The sequence below is a fragment of the Salmo salar genome, chromosome 12 (genome assembly GCF_965601325.2).
Source record: "Salmo salar chromosome 12, fSalSal1, whole genome shotgun sequence".
Classification (NCBI taxonomy): Eukaryota; Metazoa; Chordata; class Actinopteri; order Salmoniformes; family Salmonidae; genus Salmo; species Salmo salar.
The window spans coordinates 20,567,660-20,588,747 of record NC_138302.1 but is presented as its reverse complement, the minus strand read 5'-3'; the positions used below and the strand labels follow the sequence as shown (position 1 = coordinate 20,588,747).

Below are 21,088 nucleotides of genomic sequence, written 5' to 3'. Positions count from 1 at the left end.
CAATGTTACCTATGAATATTACAGACCGGTATTTTAAACAGTTGAACTAAATCCTTGATGTGGGAAAGGAAAAACCCCAGGATTAATATGAAGAAGATGTGCTCACCAAGGGATGTAGAAGGCTGTACTAGATATTACATTGTACCACTTATCATTTGAAATGGCTAAATCGGCAAAGCATTGGGGCAAATGGGATGCTGGCTTGGATTGGATAACAATAGAACGGTAACAAAGTTATCCTTTCATCTCTGTTGATACTCTGTCACATAGTCTTACAGAGGTCTGTTGAAACTCCCAACCCAATTTTGTTACACTCAAAAGAAGTATTGAGAACAGTACACAAGATATGTGGAATTTCACATCTAAAACAAGGATCTTCATCATGGTGGAACAATCCTAGGCTATGGATTGGAAAGAAGTCTGTGTACTGGAAATAGTGGGTAATGAAAGGAATTCATACTAAAGGTGATCTGTACAATGAAGTTGTTTAACTTCTCAAATTTGGTAAAAAAAAACATGATGTGGGAAACAAGGGACATTTCTGGAAATATTTACAATTGAGAGAATGTTTGTTAACCGGCTTTCAACAAAATCCAGGAAAGAACCCAATAGCTGAGTATTTGGAATTACCCAAACATAAAGCAGATGTTTTTTACTCAATATTTAGTCATCTGCAGAGTAAAGACTATAAAAACCTCAGAACAATTTATCAAATTGACCTTTACTGTGAAATTGAGGATGATACCTGGTTGAAAATATTGTCCAGCTCAGGGAGGAACATAAGGGAAGCCAGGGGAAAACTTACTCAATATAAGAGAGGTTTCATTGGACCCCAACAAGGCTTCATAAGATGGTGCTTATCAACAATTCTGTCTTGTTAATGCCAAAAAGACACTAGGACATTTTTTCACACAATATGGGAATGTACATTAGCGCTCGCTTTCTGGAACGATGTTTTGAAATATCTGGAGGAATTGAAGAGTTAAAGTTGATTTTGGGGGTCTTCTAAAGACCCCCACCACTGATTATGTTGTTATTAATTTGCTTACGTGCCATTGTACCTATTCTCACTGTATAGCTGAATATTGAGGCCTCTGTCTGTGTCTAGCTCTCTGCCAAAACCCGCAGCCCCGCGTCTGTGAGAAAAGGTGAGAAAAGGGACTGAGGGTGATAGCGAGACACAGAGAGACAGTGTCTGTTTGTCTCTTAAACAAGGGCAGATTTGCATACCGGTGAGACAGGTTCTCAGAAACCTTGTGTTAAGAATAACTTGTTCTTTTAGCTGCACATGCAGGTTTTGGACATAGGAGATAAGGTGTGATCTATATAAGATCCTGTCTTTCTTTTGTTCGGGGCAGAACTCAGGAGAGACATCAGTTGTATGTCTGATGTTTGATCTTTGACTTCTGTCTACAGCTGTATTTTGATGGAAATTGTAATGATTTATAAGTGCACATTGAGTATTACTTACTTGTTAAGTAAATAACGGAGCCCAGAAAAGTGGAACCAACACTTACCTTACTCCAGGACTCCAGTCTCTGACTAACTAAGCCAAATTTAAGACACGTTCACGAAAGCTACTTAAATGTCCTAGTTGAACTAGTCCTGGCTTAATCTATGCCCTGCAGGGTCTGAATCAAACCCAATGTCCAGTGGGATTGATCTGTTTGATCCAATTGTTTGTTTCAGTTTTCAGTTGTTGAATCCTTGACGTATTGTTGATTTCAAAACTTTTCAGTTTCAACAAATGCACTGGATTGGTTGAAAAGTGATACTAAACTTACATACCATGCACTATTTTGACATAGTGGAAGATATACTGAATTGATACTGTTTTTCATACTAAGATGGACCAAAATATGTGCTCATTGGTTTTGCAAGAGGGCATAAAAATGTTGTTCTGCCCCTGAACAAGGAAGTTAACCCATTGTTCCCTGGTAGGCAATCATTATAAATAAGAATTTGTTCTTAACTGACTTGCCTAGTTAAATAAAGGTTAAAAAAAATAAAAAATTAAGTCTGTTGATTGTCGGTCATTAAAGGTTTATTTACATAGCACATTTCAGACATGGATGCAACGCAATGGCTTCACAGGAAAAAAACTATGAAAATAAACAGAAATATTTAGTACACAACAAACAGAAGAGGATAACAAAAACAGAAGATTAACAACTGAAAGACTAATGAGCATCCTAAGGAAAATCCATTGATTAAAATATTAACAACTGGATGCAATATTCAACCCTAATGAGATGGACAAGCCAGAACAGGTGTAACACATACTGACTAACGAGGTGACACCAATCGGTGCTCCCTACGTGCTAACGAGCTATACGTTCTAAAGTCCAACCTCAAAACATAAATGGAAAAACCAAAGCCTGTAACACCTTCCCCCTTAAGACAAAAAATATATCCTATATTTTTGTTGGACAAGTTTGCTCACCACCAACAGAAAACAACTAAAATGCTTCACCAATATAAACATGGTGTCTACTGGCTGTCAATTAAAAACAAGCAAAAACACATTTTTAAATATATTTTTATACAATCTTATTTTTTTCTCCTTTTTCTTTCTGAAAAACATACTAGCTTCTAGAACTCTCGTCTTCCTAAAACTCACTAGCTTCTAGAAGTCTCGTCTTCCTAAAACTCACTAGCTTCTAGAAATCTCGTCCCCTTGGAACGAGCCCAAACAAAACTCATCTCCAATATGAAAAAACGTGGATTCAAATAAATTGTGATCCATGGCAACGCACTGACAAAAATACAAATATTTTTGACTGCCCACCCTTGAGATAATCAGCAACCAAGTTGTCCTTACCACGGACATGTCTGATTTCAAGAGGAAACTCCTGCAATATCCGTAGTAACTTTCCACCTCACTGGAACTTCTCTCTCTTTTCAGGGTTCACTCGATAGGCATGTTGTTGGATCGGGGCCCAGTCCCCAATGTCATGCTCTAGTACATTTGGGTTGGCACATCTGAGAATTAACCCTGATATTCTAAAAGCAGGGCGACAATGTCAATATAATTGTACCCAAAAATTGTCAGTTGGTTGCATAAATAATTATGATTACTAAATATTACATGAATTGTAAACATGAAATTTCAAAACCAAATGTACACCCCTTTGTTAATATGTATTGGCAATAATTCACTTAATGGTGAGGCATGGAATAATAAAACGTATCTTTCGTCAGGCTGAATGTTTGAAATATGAGGTGATTTGAGACCTGCTTCTTCAGTAGTGGAATAAAGACAATTAGCACTTGGATGTTGTCAAGAAATACTGGTGATGTAGGATTGTTAATAAAATTGATTATAGACTAATTTATTATACTGTGTCCATGTGTATAGGCTGCAAGTATGTTGAAATTAAGTTGTTTTCAAGTAATTTAAAAAAACGACCAGAAAAACACCCACTCCTTCCCGGAGGCTTCAGCTGCTTATTTTCAACATCTTTTCAATTACATTTTGCAAAGTGGGATATTTCATTGATATCATGAAACAACTGCTTCATGTATGTATTTTCTGATGTTTGATCAGATGTCTTTTATCGGAGAATCTCTTGTCACATTGATCACAGCTACAAAGTTTGTCCACCTGTGTGTGTTCTCTGGTGTATAGTCAGATAGCCAGATGTACTAAAACTCTTCCCACATTGAACACAGCTAAAAGGTTTCTCTCCTGTGTGTGTCCGCTGGTGTACTATCAGGCTGCTGAAGTGAGTAAAACTCTTCCCACATTTACCACAGCTATAAGGTTTCTCTCCTGTGTGTGTTCTCTGGTGTGTCTTCAGACAGCCAGATGTACCAAAACTCTTCCCACATTGATCACAGCTATAAGGTTTCTCTCCTGTGTGTGTTCTCTGGTGTACAATTAGATGGCTAGATGTAGTACAACTCTTCCCACATTGATAACAGATAAAAGGTTTCTCTCCTGTGTGTATTCTCTGGTGCACTATCAAGGAGCTTGACACAGTAAATTTCTTCCCACATTGGTCACAGCCAAAAGGTTTCTCTCCTGTGTGTGTCCGCTGGTGTACTATCAGGCTGTCTGGTTGAGTAAAACTCTTCCCACATTGACTACAGCTATAAGATTTCTCTCCTGTATGTATTCTCTGGTGCACTATCAAGGAGTTTGACACAGTAAATTTCTTCCCACATTGATCACAGCCATAAGGTTTCTCTCCTGTGTGTGTTCTATGGTGCACCTTCAATGACCATGATGTTGAAAAGCTTTTCCCACAATCTGAACAATGGTGAAGATTCTTTCCTGTGTGTATTCTCTGGTGCACTGTCAAGGAGTTAGACACAGTAAATTTCTTCCCACATTGATCACAGCCATAAGATTTCTTTCCTGTGTGTGTCCGCTGGTGTACTTTCAGGCTGTTTGGTTGAGTAAAACTCTTCCCACATTGACTACAGCTATAAGGTTTCTCTCCCGTGTGTATTCTCTGGTGCACTATCAAGGAGTTTGACACAGTAAATTTCTTCCCACATTGATCACAGACATATGGTTTCTCTCCTGTGTGTGTCCGCTGGTGTACTATCAGGCTGTTTGGTTGAGTAAAACTCTTCCCACATTGATCACAGCCAAAAGGTTTCTCTCCAGTGTGAATTCTCAGGTGTACTTTAAGTGCATCTGATCTTGAGTAACTCTTCCCACAATCAAAACAGTGGTGAGCTTTCTCTCCTGTGTGTACTCGCTGGTGTATTTTAAGTTCCGATGAAGATTTGCAGTAAGATTTCTTCCCTGTGGGTTTCTGCTGGTGTTTCTTGAGGTGTTCTGATCTGAAGAGACTCTCTGCCTCATCAGCTTCATGATGTTGTTGAGGATCCCCAGAGAATCCATGATAGTCCCGTCTCTGTCCTGTGTGAACAACAAAGTCAGACAGATGGTTAACCTCTTACATCTAGACTCCGCTGCGGCACCGCCCATATCCAATGATAGGCGTGGCGCGAATGACAAATTCCTCAAAAATACAAAAACTTCAATTTTTCAAACATATGACTATTTCACAGCATTTTAAAGACAAGACTCTCCTTTATCTAACCACACTGTCCGATTTCAAAAAGGCTTTACAGCGAAAGCAAAACATTAGATTATGTCAGCAGAGTACCCAGCCAGAAAATCAGACACCCATTTTTCAAGCTAGCATATAATGTCACAAAAACCCAGAAGACAGCTAAATGCAGCACTAACCTTTGATGATCTTCATCAGATGACACACCTAGGACATTATGTTATACAATACATGCATGTTTTGTTCAATCAAGTTCATATTTATATCAAAAAAACAGCTTTTTACATTAGCATGTGACGTTCAGAACTAGCATACCCCCCGCAAACTTCCGGGGAATTTACTAACAATTTACTAAATTACTCACGATAAACGTTCACAAAAAGCATAACAATTATTTTAAGAATTATAGATACAGAACTCCTCTATGCACTCGATATGTCCGAAAGCACATTTTGCAATATTCTAAGTACATAGCCCAGCCATCACGGGCTAGCTATTTAGACACCCGGCAAGTTTAGCCTTCACCAAAATCAGATTTACTATTACAAAAGTTTGATTACCTTTTGTTGTCTTCGTCAGAATGCACTCCCAGGACTGCTACTTCAATAACAAATGTTGGTTTGGTCCAAAATAATCCATCGTTATATCCGAATAGCGGCGTTTTGTTCGTGCGTTCCAGAAACTATCCGAAATGGTAAATCAGGGTCGTGCGCATGGCGCATTTCGTGACAAAAAAATTCTAAATATTCCATTACCGTACTTCGAAGCATGTCAACCGCTGTTTAAAATCAATTTTTATGCAATTTATCTCGTAAAAAAGCGATAATATTCCGACCGGGAATCTCCTTTTCGGCAAACAGAGGAAAAAACACAAAGACGGGGGCGGCCAGTGCACACGCCTAAGCCCACAGTCCCTTGACCGGCCACTTGAGAAAGGCGATAATGTGTTTCAGCCTGGGGCTGAAATGACGACATTCAGGTTTTTCCCGGGCTCTGAGAGCCTATTGGAGCCGTGGGAAGTGTCACGTTACCGCAGAGATCCTTTGTAATTGAATGAGATGTCAAAGAAAGACAATAAATGGTCAGACAGGCCACTTCCTGTAAAGGAATCTCTCAGGTTTTGACCTGCCATTTGAGTTCTGTTATACTCACAGACACCATTCAAACAGTTTTAGAAACTTTGGAGTGTTTTCTTTCCAAGGCCAATAATTATATGCATATTCTAGTTACTGGGCAGGAGTAGTAACCAGATTAAATCGGGTACGTTTTTTATCCAGCCGTGAAAATACTGCCCCCTATCCTAAACAGGTTAAACTCTTTGACTATTGATACCGACAGAATAATAACAAGTCTTTGATATTAATTACTAGTCTGCAGCTAGGAATTCGGTATCATTGAACGCGAAGACCGACGAAACATCTGTCCTATAACGACAATAATGAATGTCACTTTGAAATATCCATTCTAACCGAGAGAGAGACAGAGAGAGAACGCGAGGACAAAACACACTAACAGAAACAAACTTTTCAACAAAGATCCCGACGACACACTCAGCGTAAATATATATATTGATTGCAATTGTTCCCGAATGAGTGAGCGTTCATGTGCAAAGGTTTAGCATATCAATTGCTATAATTATCAACTCTTTTGTCTAACAAGCCACCATGCTGGTTTAGCCCACTAGGGCACATTCTCCTATCATTTCCTTGTAACCATATCTGTTTGTTATGCATTTCTGTGAATTACTTAGTTAGTAAATAAATGATTTTAAGACAATTGATGTATGGATGACTCATAGTGAAGACTGGGTTCGTGCAGATAACCAACAATTTACGACGTTTGGAATGAGACTGACGAGGTAAAGAATACATCATTAATCCGAAGACTAATAGATCAGATATTATGATATCTGAAAGTTATATTAGGAAAATTATAACTTTGTAATCTGAATATTTTCCTTGTTGACCCGACCTCCTAGTTAATTACAGTTACACAATTAATTAGTTTAATCGCGTAATAATAATTACAGAGAGTTATTTGATAAACATGACTTCCATTTTAATGATGCCAAAGACACAACATTTATGGCGCCCCCTGTGAGGACTCTAAAACAAGGACGCACGTTTGGGTCATTTTGATAATATACATTTATGATGCCCCCGTGCGAGGAATCTAAGATAGAATTGGACTTTGCTGTGGAATTCTATATATCAATTGTGAAAACAGAATTGTACACAGGCTGCTATCTATACAAATTGGTTGTGTGTGTATTCCCATTGGAACAAGCTATTTTGAAGAGTGGATCTGGTCGTATGTCGATAGCAATGAGGGATAAATTCCAGATTTAGTCCGTTAGGCCAAACGGTACTATTTCTGTCGGTCAATATTAACTTCTAGAGCAAGGGCATAGAGCCAGTAAGGTTAGAAATTAGTAGATATTTGTTCGGTGACCGAGACGAACTATTCCCCTACTGCACTAAGACAGTGTGGGCAGACCACATGCGTATCTGTATTTATGTACCGTGTCGCTCCGGTCAACATAAACGCTAGCAAAGTATGCCGAATGGGTTAATGTGAGACGTCACTAGTAAACCCACCCTTTCCATTGTGAGAGGACCCTATTTTTGTGCTTGGAAGTGAGATTTCTGAACAAAGTAGGAATAGCTTGCACTTGATGCTAAGCTAAACAAAGGGGAAATTATTTCCTCTTCCTGTGCCCCGTTTAAATTCCTCCGCCTGGCGCGACGGAAGTCCCGCCCTTTGTACTTCCGTTTGATTTCAGCATTCTGCATCACTGGTGGTGAAGAATCGCCAGTACATCTTTTGGGAAAAGTAGGGGAAATCCAAACGTGGATCATGGTAAGATATCCAGCCAATCGCAATTGACTGGATATCGACGTCTCGTTCAATTTAACTAACAAGTGAAATTGCCAGATTTACCTTTTCAAGCGGATCTTTTAAATAATATCCAAATTGATTAGGCATCTACAATGAGACAAGATTAACTTTTTCCACATTTAACTTAGAAGAAGCAAAGCTCTCAGGTTAACTGAAAGTTAATTCCCAGATAGCCTATACAGGTTTGATTTATCATAAATAGATTAATCAGTAAAATCTGCTTTAGCAAAGCACATTCAGTAAAACCCATTACTGACGGGAGTGAATCCCATGTGGCTTCGGCCCTAGGGGAAATATACCATAGTGGTGAATTAAACTACATTACTTTTATGATAATCCAGCAATCTCAATTGCTTGGGTATCATTGTCTCATTCAATTTATTTATTTAAATTGTCGAACATACCTTTCTAGGTTCTTCCAATTAAATGAGACATCTTAAACTTTGCAATAGTAACCTATATGAACCAACTTCCCAGGTTAATTTAACGTTTAATTCCCAGATAGCCTATCCAGGTATGATTAATCATTATCATTGATTAATTAAATTTGCTTTTGCAAATTCATTCACGTCCAACTCCCACAGTACTGTACAGTACTGATGGGTCATTAACGTCTATAAATAGATTAAAATTGTCTTTGCAGCTCCCAACATTCCAAAACCAAATTTTGGAAAACTAGGAAAAACATTTTTCCTTTCAAATGTTCTAATAATGTGCAAGCTATCAGAGGGGGTAGTCCCCACTCGCCCGCTAATTAGTGAACCTCCACCCGTAAATGGATTGATCTCTGACCTCAGCAGCGATACCAACCCTAATTATGCCATTAGTGGAAAAGCAGACAACGCTTTCCAAAATCAACCATCGGGCGCAGGCCTCGTAAAGGTTCTCTCCAGTCTAGCCCTGATGTCTTGCCATCCGAGATTGGCATCTGTCCAATACCGCAGTGCACAGCTGAAGCACGAGCAGGTAACGGTAGACATAAAGGGACAGGTGGAGAGAACCGGGAAACCAATGACAAATGCAGAAAAGGGAAAAATTCTGCTAGCTATGGAACTGCGCCTGAAAACTGAACAATTAAATGTAATTGCAAAAACGTATGACGATGAACAAGCACAAGCTCTTCCACAAAATCGTCTTCTACAGGAACAAAATCATATGCTACAGGAACAAGTCGATTTAGCCAAAACTAAATAGGATGATGTCCACGCCAAACTAGATAAATCTGAAGAGTTATCTACAAACAGGAGCGCTCAACTTGATAACATGCATGCAGTTTTGTTGAACGTTACTCAAAGTAACACGGTTCTACTCAAAGCGCTGCAGACCAAAGAAGATCAGTTAATGAACACAATGACAAAGTTGGATGACAAATCAGCAGAACTTATTGAAGTCGCTGACCAAATGAATGATGAGAGAACTCAGGTGATGAAGATGGAAATATTGATTTCTAAGCAAGCGGAGGAAATCTCATCACTGAATCTCTCACTCCGTACTCAAGACCTCTATCTGCAAACCATGACAGATAAGTTTGAGACCGAAAGGAGCAGGTGTGACACTCACGTGTCAAAAATCGGTACTCTAAACACTCAAGTGGACTCTGCAATGCAGCAGAATACCACCCTTAGGTACCATCTGGAGGAAATCCAGAATGGTCACGCTCTACAGCGCGACTACCCACCCAAGCAACTGGAGCCCTGTACTCAAAGGAGTAAAGACGATAGGTTTCAGACCTTGCCTCCCTCATGTGTCCCTCAGTCTTCTCCTCTTGGCCCTTCGGCACTGAGTAATATGGCGCCTCTTGGCCAACAACAAAAAGGCTTGGCTTCTCCTTTTGGCCCCAATCTCTCCACAGGATGAAGCCAACCCTCTCTGCCCGCTTGGCGCGGAATACCTTGACAAACTTTGACCCCGTTCCAGGTCAGCGAAACGATACTGAGACGTTCCTAGCTGACAGAGGACGCGTTGGATGGCTACCCGATCGCTATGGGTTCTGACAGGGTTTACCTGTTGAAGCGAACGTCGAATAGACACGTGACAAGGTTCATTCGTCTACAACAGCAACACGTGCTAAATTACTACGCTAAACTTACCACAGCTTTGAAATTAGAATTCAGTGGTTCTGCGACTCGCAAACACGATAGCTCACTGTCTAACACCGTCAAACAAGCTCGGAACGAACATCCACAAGCTTACTATCATAGGCTCCGTTCAGCTTACTTTGGCCTACTCATTGAAACAGGAATGGACGAGCTGTTACCATTCAAACAAATGTTTCTGTCAAACATGTATCCTACCTTCATTACCTACTTGGGCCCTGCTGCCCACGTTGGCTTGCCTATCCTACAACTCAGAGAGCTTGCAAGCACAGCTTTTGAGGCATCAAAAGTTCACAACGCTAAGAGCCCTGACCACTCGGTTTTGAAGTTTGACCAGGAGCACTCACTCCAGTTAGAGGATGCATTATCAGGTATTGGAGCGTTGAGAGATGACGCACAACAACAGTTTCTACCACGAAACCATGATTCCAATAACCTCCGCGGTCGAAATAACTAAATTATGTTGCCATCAACATGACTACCGCTACAATTGACTTTTTCGCTACGTTCCTGCACCCAACCCACAAACAGTGTCAGAGCACAAGGGTAACAAAGGGTTGAAGGACGATCAAAACGTAGACCAATGTTCTCCAGAAGTCCCACTACAGGAAGAACTAAAGCGAGAACAATTTGAGAAAAGGGTAAAAGAGAAGTCACAAGGACTAGACGGGGAATTACCGAACACCAGGTCCGCAGGAATTAACACACATAGCAAGGACGTTAAAGTTCAAATTTCTCCCGCTCTCATTCAAGACCCTATCCAGGGCCCGCTTGATCAAGAAACAAGCCCCCGGGCTTTGTCTACAGACTCTGATACAAAGGTTGCGAAGAAAAAGGTCAAATGCTTCGTTAAAGCCAAGCCCACTCAAAATCGGAAAAGTCAATCTGCTTCCACCTTGAACAGAAATGGCACATCACGTCGTTGCGAACGACCACTCCACTTTGTGGGGAATATGTCCACTAACCACGAATCTAAACGGCCATACCTGGAAACAGTCCTGGAGGACTGCTTAACTTGTCATGCGCTAATTGATTCGGGTGAGACAATATCACTCATCTCTCAAACATTGTTCGATGATCTCAAAAGGGCTTTGAAGCCAATTAAACGTTGGTTAACAGTGGAACGATGTGACACTACACTTTGAGGGGTCACTCAGACTACCTCGCCTCTCACATTGAGAGTCATGCTGAAACTACACTTCAAGGACGTATCGCTCGTTCACCCTGTGTATGTTACCAGCCTCGAAACTGTACCCCTGCTACTTGGAGCAGACTTGATGGATCGATTACTCCCATTGATGGATTGGAAAACCAACCAGGTATGGTCACAGGCCACAGTGCCTTCTCCACTGACCACACTGTCTTCCCCTAACGCTAGCTGCAACGCAGTCATTCACGAGGGGTATCTGTCGAAAGCACCCCTTGGGAAAAAGACGTTTAGAAACCTCTTGGTGCAGAATCCGATCCAAGGAGATATTACGATATCTCGACACATTCCATCAGCCAACTGGATTGACCATTCTTTTCATGATTTCGAGCCAGCTGTCTGTTAATAAGCAACTTCCCTCCTCCTTGCAGTCGTGCAATACGATAGTTGAGATGAACTTCTCTTGCCCTTCGGGCACTTCCGCAAGCACTGCAGCCGTCTCAGCAAGAAAAACATCGATGTGCACAGTATATTCTGCTTCCGATGATACACCTTCCTCTTTGTTGGGGACTGTCAACCCTTACAATTACACTAATGGTGTCAGTCCAGCAACTGACCCGATGACTCCCACTGGTGAAACACTTTGCGATATCACAGACCGATATCCTCGTCTCAGTTCGCAGGTACTGAAGAGGTTGCCACACGCGGACGCGGTGGTGACTGACATGCCTCGACAGCCACTGAGCGTTTTGAAGCACAAACACCAGGAGATTTGGTTGAAAGGTTACAACCATTCTCATAAAAAACTCATACATAGGGTCCGATCTTTTCGTTTGCGCCTCGGAAACCAACACCACCTGCTGGTGGGGGGGGGGGGGGGGGGGTCACAAAGGGGGGGGGGGAATAGTAGCCCAGACCCATGATGAGCCTCATCGAGGCCGGTGGGGGGGGTCGAGACTACGGACAACACCGTACGAGGCCGCCAGAGCATAAATCAAATCTAGTTGTAAACTCCCCTATGAGAACAGTGAGGAGCAGACAGGCCCCTAGATGGGGATTATCTTAGAACACATCTAAGATAGTACTGAGGTGTACCACACTGGTCGAAAAGGAAGTCCAGTGGACTTGTCCACCTCCAAAACAAATGGCAACAATAATCATTCCTTGCCATGTGTAGGTTCAACTACAATACAACTAGTAAAATGCTCCAATCATGTGTTCCGGTAGTATAATATTTCAGAATAAATCAGTAGGATAACTGGTCCCCTTGAGTACCAGTACCAATACCAGCAACAGTCAGTCCAGCTACAATCAGTAAGAAGGTTAGAGACCTAACCAATCAAATTACCCTTGACAACAGCCACATAGAAGTCACTCAGAGTGCAACACGCGGAGGGGAATCTCCAGTGCACTCTTCCAATGGTTAACACACGTCACTAATAAATGGGACCCTCCATTCAGGAGGAAAATTATTAAAAGTCATGAACGATGATCACACCACGTACGACTGGTCCAATACTTAAAAAGAGTACTTCCGTCGTGAGGTTAGCTCCTCCGTGGATAACATAGCTATGAAATAGACTTCATACCTATCGCCACTACAATAGTGGAAGACACAGTGACTTGTAGAAAAACTACTACAGACTCCCTTGACACCAATTCTGACTGACCTCCAGGCATTGACCTGAAAATTACCTGACTACGTCAGACTCATTCTGAACAAGTTGTAATCTGCTAGGATACTTGGTTTTCTTCCCTTGACATGCGTGCTTGTGTAAGCATAAATGCACATGCACAACGGAACATCCAATTAGGATTTATGCTACGATCACTTAAGGGTCCAAGCAAAATACCAGCCTTAGTAAAGTTGAACATTTACTTCTAGGCCTTTGACTCTACAGCACTCACCAGTTTTCTTCCCAAAAGTCCATAGGTAATCCCTGTAGACTGCCCAAAACTAGTGCATTACAGCTGTAGACTTATCATATAGTTATCAACGTAGGATAGTGTCTAAGCAACACAACACACCAAGTAGGAAAACCCTAGATATGGCATTAGAGACAATGCCATGATAATCATTTTGCCAGAACATTGGACGTATATAGAATACAGTCCAATTAGATGATTTTGTGTGAGAACTATATTTTGTATATCTTTTGTTTATGCTTTCATTCCTTTTCGGTTCAGTTCCTTTGACACTTAGGAAGTGATAGAGCCATAAACAAAGTCCCCATACAACCATCACTTAGTACCACAACGCCGCTCATTGGGGAATGAATGTAATTATATATATTTCATGAGTGTGTGTGCGTTGTTAACATCTGCCTAAGTTACTGGGTTTTCTATGCACCATCCCCCTACCTCTGTCTCCCCCACACAGGCTCTGTGAGAGCGGTCGTAAATTCCTAAGAAAATGTCCTGTCTCATGGCCACAGTATAAAGAGAGAGTGGGTTTCATAGAAAGAACCAAGGAGTTCTTCCACCTCACAGGATTGGAGAACCGAACGACATTTATGTTCTGGAGAAGGTATAAAAGATCGGTGAAGAATCCAGCTACAAACTGGCCCGTTTGGTACAATTTTGTGAAACTCATGAGAGACAATATGGCCATATTACCATAATCATGTTTATATAATAGCCTCAGTTGTGAGACTTACATCTAATGGTTGTATAAAAATTAATGAATAAGGATAAAGCTATTTGGAATATGTTGGGATGGTTGTAAGATGTTAATGTGAGAGAATTGTATTTCTGTTTAAAGTTTCACCAAGTCATCGGCACGCCCCCATGAACAGACGGGACCTGGCGTCATGAGACAGCCTTTTCTATCAGCAGACCGAGCTTATCTCCATTACGAGTGGCTAAAGGTTGGAGACCAGCTTACCTCGATAACGAGAGGGCCAAGGTTTGACCATGCATTCCTTGTTCTGAACTTTAACCATACCATGTGGTTAAACTCTTAGACTATTGATACCGACAGAATAATAACAAGTCTTTGATATTAATTACTAGTCTGCAGCTAGGAATTCGGTATCATTGAACGCGAAGACCGACGAAACATCTGTCCTATAACAACATTAATGAATGTCACTTTGAAATATCCATTCTAACCAAGAGAGAGAGAGAGAGAACGCGAGGACAAAACTCTCCAACAGAAACAAACTTTTCAACAAAGATCCCGATGAGACACTGAGCGTAAATATATATATTGATTGCAATTGTTCCCGAATGAGTGAGCGTTCATGTGCAAAGGATTAGCATATCAATTGTTATAATTATCAACTCTTTTGTTTAACAAGCCGCCATGCCGGTTTAGCCCACTAGGGCACATTCTCCTATCATTTCCTTGTAACCATATCTGTTTGTTATGCATTTCTGTGAATTCCTTAGTTAGTAAATAAATGATTTTAAGACAATTGATGTATGGATGATGTATGGATGACTCATAGTGAAGACTGGGTTCGTGCAGATAACCAACAATTTACGACGTTTGTAATGAGACTGACGAGGTAAAGAATACATTATTAATCCGAAGACTAATAGATCAGATATTATGATATCGGAAAGTTATATTAGGAAAATTATTACTTTGTAATCTGAATATTTTCCTTGGTGCCCCGACCTCCTAGTTAATTACAGTTACACGATTAATCAGTTTAATCGCGTAATAATAATTACAGAGAGTTATTTGATAAACATGTCTTCCGTTTTAATGATGCCAAAGACACGACAGAGGAAACCACTAGTTATGGATGTAGTATATCTGGTAATGAGGAAACCACTAGTTATGGATGTAGTATATCTGGTAATGAGGAAACCACTAGTTATGGATGTAGTATATCTGGTAATAAAGAAACCACTAGTTATGGATGTAGTATATATCTGCCTGGAGCAAAAATGGTGAGCAAAGATTTGAGTTTTTCACAATGTATTCTGAATATTACAGCACAATATCAGCACAAAATCAGTAGTGCTACTCAAGGAAACTCACATTCAGCACTGTCTATTTACTAATTCACCATCATGGGGAAAGCTCAGGGGAGTTCTCATAGGCTGACAGCAAAAATAGCTTCCATTTCCAGGTTGCTTATGAGTGCATTTCACATTACCTTTGGATTATAATTGGAAGGCTCGCTTGAATCACCTGCTTAATATGTTTGTGTTATTGCCATAAATCCACTGCTTTATACTTAAACACTTCAACTAGAAAAATGCTCTTTGTCTAGCTTTGCCATCAGCCTGACAATAAGGGTTTGTACACTAAGTTTTTAACCAATTGGCCCATAACTTCACCTAACAATAACATAGACCTACTGTAGTACCCATAACTTCACCTAACAACAACATAGACCTACTGTAGGACCCATAACTTCACCTAACAATAACATAGACTGACTGTAGGACCCATAACTTCACCTAACAACAACATAAACCTACTGTTGGACCCATAACTTGACATAACAGTGGTTAACTGCCTTGCTCAGGGGCAGAACAACACATTTTTACCTTGTCAGCTCGGGGATTCGATCTGGCAACCTCTCGGTTACTGGCCCAACACTTTAACCACAAGGCTACCTTCCGACCCACTTCACCTAACAATAACATAGACCTACTGTAGGACCCATAACTTCACCTAACAATAACATAGACCTACTGTAGGACCCATAACTTCACCAAACAACAACTTAGATATAGGACTATAAATCATTTAATATTTCAGGTGAAACATGGAAACTAAAATGTCTTTGTCGTGACATTTCATAACCTAACCACCAGATAATTTTGTGAATAATCCTACTAGACTACTCTGTAATGTGTTGTCATTCTAAATGTCCTGAATAAAGGAAAATATCTCTGTGTATTGTACAATAGCCTATCCATCAAGGAACAGTTCTCTACACATGAGCTAAGTATCTCCGTGTCAAACAGACTAATGAGACCCTACTGTAAATCAAGCAGACAACAACACATTATAAACATCAATTTGTTAGGGATGTTGAATCCAACGTGGAGCACAGCATAACTGTCTTTACCAGAGTAATGAATGAAGAAGCACTTTGGTTGTTGTTGCATGTCGTGATGTTTGTCATTTGACTGTCATTCAGAAAATGATTTCCTGGATCAGCTGATGATAGTTGAACATGTGACTAACAAAACAGCTACAGTATTAAGAATTATGTGTAATTATTATATAACTGTGTTAATGACAGTATCCATTTGGGTGTTGTCTATAAAGTTAACGTGAATCAGAAACATTGGATTTTGCAAACTCTGAAATGATTTTGGATTTCTGTGCCCATGAAACCTGTTTTCCCAGTGTAATATAAGGAGTCACTAAATGTTACGTAGTTAGAGTGCATTTCAGGGATCTGAATACAAAAAACTGTCCCACAGCAAGATCTAGTATTTAAGTTGAAGTTCATCATATGACAAGCTTAACGAAGATTTCCTATCCCGACCGTTCATCACTGTGTGTGCTCCTAGAGGTGTGAGTATGGGGTGGTACCTAGCAGAGAGACTAAGGGCAGGAGAGGGTTGGCGGTTTTTGGGAAGAGTAGAGACTCTAAGCTGCATCATAGTTTTGGTAACCTTTCTGATACATTCAGATCCACCACCTTCCGGTACTAATCATAGGACACCGTTGTCATTGAGAAGAAGTAGAAGATAAACTATATAATACACTGATGAATGACATACAGAATAAGGAATCAAAGAAGATCAAGATGTAGAATTTAAGGTAAACATTAAACAATTTCCTGGGGAAGCAGACAACTGTACAGGAATTGGGGTTGGCCAGATTGAAGTACTCAGCCAACCCACCTCGGTTCACCTAAATTCCGGATGAATACCAGTGTTATAGATACAAGAATGGCACCAAGAACTAAGATGATTTTAATGGCTGAAAGTAATCGTTAATGTGACTGACTTAGGTTTGAAAGATGAATAAAAAAAATTTAACCTCACAGCACCTATAACTGATGAAGAGTGGGCTAGTACCAGTAAAGGACGCATACGACAGAAATTACCACAAAGGGTGGTTAGGAACTTGCGCCCTGGGGTTATTGGTCCAACCAGTTCGAGTTAGTCATCAGAGGCCAGTTATAGGAGGCTAAAGTAGGCACAGGAGGAGTTTTGACCAGGATGGGAGTGGTTTTGTCTAGAGGGATGCTATTGGCATCCTCAGGGAAGTTCCAGATGAATACAAAGCTATGAATCAAATATGTGAAGGCTTTAACACTACATTATTTTGGTGGTTGACAATAAATAGAAATGTGGATTGGATTAATGACATCTTTAATAATCAACAGAGATTCATGAATGAAAACAGGGATGCAGTAAAGAGGTTCTCTGACCAATTATCCGCCACCCCCCTCATGACCTGGTAAAATAGACTGACTCTCGATATGTTATTGGCAGAAGAGGGCAGTGTAGGTAGAATGATTAGGTTCAGCGCTACACGTACATTCCTGATAACACATCCCATGTTTGGGAAATGGTAAAGTGTTGTAAGAACTGTATTATGGGCTGCTTTCACCTGTATGAGTGTGTTTGTGTTGTGTGGATGTTGTCTCGTCCCATGTATGAGAGGTTTAATCACCAGGACTCTAGAGAGATCGATGACGCAGCAGATGGTGAGATATGGACGAATTCCGAGCTCCGATCAGTGGGATGGCGAATGCGGGCCTCCAGGCCAGGAAGATGGCTCCGTCTCTTTCAATAACGAGGAGCCAATGTTTGATGAAACAATTTTCAACGTTTTGATTGAATTTTCAACGTTTTGATAGACTGTTCCTTTAATGAAAATGATGATGAAAATCCTGAATCGAAGTGTCATAATTGGAAAGAGGCCTAGGACTGTCATTGATGGGTATAGGAGGTATAATTAATGTATTGGTTTTGTTTAATCCTTGTATCACAATTAAATTCCATATAGCGTGTGATTTCACAATTATGTATTTCCATATAGCGCATGATTATTGTATTTCCATATAGTGTGTGATTATTGTATTTCCATATAGCGTGTGATTATTAGTGATTACTTATAGCATGTGATCATCATGGTGAATTAGTGAATCATTTAAGGGTGGAATTGATAAGAGAATTATCTAATAAAGGTAAATGAATCAATAAACCATGATGAAATATTAGTCATACAGCATGGTTAATGAATAATCAATGTAATGATCAATGTAGGGATCGATTGGTCTGATTAGTTCCGGAAAGTCCAGGAACCACTGGAGAGGGAAAGAAATGTGTGTATGCAATTAGTATAGCTACAGAAGCAGATGGTCAAGGGAGTAAAACTTCAGAGAGTTCCTAACCTTGAAGGAAAGGAACAGGCTGAGCCAGAAGGTGATAAACAGTGTGAGAAGTTTATGGGGGTTGCAGGTCACCAACGGATTGTGTGTAAATGCATGTGCATAAGTTAGCAAGAACTATATAATGACTGTTTTGTTATCCTGACGGCAGAACATTCTCTGAATAAAGCTACAGAAACCTTTTGCAGAAAGCTGAGTCCTTGCCTAATTATTTTAACCCATTGTCTTACAAACCTTGGGCATTAGTCAAGGCGAATTGATTATTGATTATTATCATCAAGATATTAAATTCCTTCAACAACGCTCCGGCCGAGGAGTTGGGTTGATTTGACCGTTCTGACCTTAGCTTGCTAGCTACTTCCAGACACAAATGAGACTCTGACCATTTTACTCGCCCTAGCAGAGCTGGTTAGGCAGTTTTCATGTTATCCAGAGTGACTGTAACTGTGCTGCTGGAAAACATTTAAATTATGCTTTTTTTGCCTATGTTTACTGACACCTGGACATATTCAACGGGTGTTGAGGGCTAGTAAATTCATTATTCTGCACTCTGGTTCACTCAGACGAGAGTGCTCTGAAATCAGAGTAGATAGCCAGAGCGAATTTTAGTTAAAATTCCAGTACATACTGCTGTAATAACATGCTAACAAATTGTCTGCCAAAATAACGTGTAAGGTAACTTATTTGAAAAGTCATTACTTTATTACATTGTTCAACATTTTCTTAACATTTGTCATAATCAGTTAAAGGAATGAATTTGTATCGGCTCTCGTTGGACTTCGGCTGAATATTTTACGCCATTTTCTTCAAATCTGAAAACGATGTGAAGCCACGCCCATTTCCTGAAGAATTTCATTATGGGTCCTAAAGTACTGCGTGTATACGTCATATTTTGGCGAATTTAGTACGACATCCGGGAACTTTTGGCATACTAACTGCATCATACTATAACCAATAAGCATGCTATATACTCAATTCACGTCACAAATAGTACAGTTAGTATGAGTACTCTAAAACAGCTAATGACTTATCAACAGCTCTAACAAATTTGACCCCCTAAGGAAATCTACACTGGCAGGTATAGAAAGACCCATTTACTGTATAACCATTGATCCTTGAAGAATATAACATATAAACACCTCAAATGTTTCAACTGTATTACCCCACCAGAAACAAAAACATAAGCTCGTATAATGCCACTGTTAGTAAACAAGCACTGTATAGCCTTGAAATCTTGTTAAAACTATCATTTTGACCTTATGGATGGCCAGTCCTTGTATTTATAGTGTAGTCAATTCAGGGGGTAGCCCTGAGCTGGACTCAGGTCCAGCGACTGTCAAGCCAACACCTTATAACTGTTACACCAAGATGTCTGAACTTCTTGACGAGGTCGCTAGGTTTTGGGTTACGTTTGCTACAATAGCTTTCTCTATGAATGTGAGAGTGGTTACATTTCTCCATCCCCCATCCCTCAGCTGTTTACCAAACCAAGTCTCAGGGCTGACATTTTGTTGCTGTTTAAATCCTAGGGTTCCCCTTTAAAAAAGACACACAATCAACCAACCAATCTGCAGTTCAAACAATAACAAAGCTGTAATTCCACCACTGTTTAGGTAATAAGATGATGATGGGGCTGGAGAAATGTAACTACTCTCAAATTCATAGACAGACCTACGGATGCAAGGACTGACCATCCATGATATCAGCATTATAGTTTTAACCATGTTGAGGCTATACAGTGTTGATTTACATTGTTTCTAAACATTGGAGTAAAAAAGCTTCTTTGGGGTTCTGATGGGGTACAACAGTTAAACTAAGCTCATGAGGCATGTGTTATATTCTTCAAGAATCAATGGCTATAAATTAACAATTAAAAAAGTCTAAATATGGATGTAGCTATTGCATATTTCCCCTTTAACACCACACATCAGCTCAACAACTGCAGAGTTTGTGCCTGTTTTTAAGACAGTACTTACTAGTGTTAATCAGGGTCCGTTCACCGTTAGAACCATTGGATGCCTTAACATGCCCTTGGGAAACCTGGCCCAGATATCCAGTTTCCTCCTCCTCTTCTTCCAATGTGACAGTCATCTCCCCCTCCTCCTCCTCTTTCACTTCCTCCTCTTCTTTCACAGTAACGTCCTCTTCCTCTTTCACTTTGAACGGGTCTTCCTCTTCTTTCACTGAAACGTCTTTCTCTTCTTCTTTCACTGTAACAGCCTCACCCTCTACTTCTTTTTTTATTGTAACAGCCTCCTCTTCCTCCTCCTCTTTCACGAGAGCATCTTTCTCCGTCCAGCAGACCTCTTCTTTAGCAGGAGGAGAGTAGCTTAGTGAACTCATGGTCGGGGATGCTATCTAGCTAGGCTAATGCTAACTTAACCAGTCCGCTAGCTGACTAATAACAACAACACCGTAAATATGAAATTAAAACGCATAACTAACTAGACGACAGAAGTGGGTTTAAAACACAGTGGCTAATATACACTAAAGCGTCTAAAGAGCTTAATTGGTTCGGCAATTTTGGCTAGCAAGCTACGGAGGTGGCTGACTGTTAATACTGTTGAAAGAAGCATTCCGTCCACTAGATTATACGTCACA

At 40.3% G+C, this 21,088-nt stretch overlaps 1 protein-coding gene across 1 annotated transcript; it reads right to left on the bottom strand.

The window, feature by feature from the left end:
- Positions 1 to 3,452: 3,452 nt before the first annotated feature.
- Positions 3,453 to 21,060, bottom strand: LOC106564413 (uncharacterized). Its single transcript, XM_014130503.3, has 2 exons — positions 20,464 to 21,060; positions 3,453 to 4,873 (listed from the first exon to the last, which is right to left on the bottom strand). Exons 1-2 carry the CDS (start codon positions 20,828 to 20,830, stop codon positions 3,588 to 3,590), a joined length of 1,653 nt encoding a protein of 550 aa, XP_013985978.3. The 5' UTR covers positions 20,831 to 21,060; the 3' UTR covers positions 3,453 to 3,587.
- Between the last annotated feature and the right edge of the window lie 28 nt (positions 21,061 to 21,088).

Bases quoted from the DNA above. Each gene is read 5' to 3' on its own strand.
- LOC106564413 (XM_014130503.3), bottom strand. From the start codon at position 20,830: ATGAGTTCACTAAGCTACTCTCCTCCTGCTAAAGAAGAGGTCTGCTGG. The intron at 4,874-20,463 runs GTAAGTACTGTC...TTGTTCACACAG, and splicing joins ACGGACCCTGATTAACACTA to GACAGAGACGGGACTATCAT.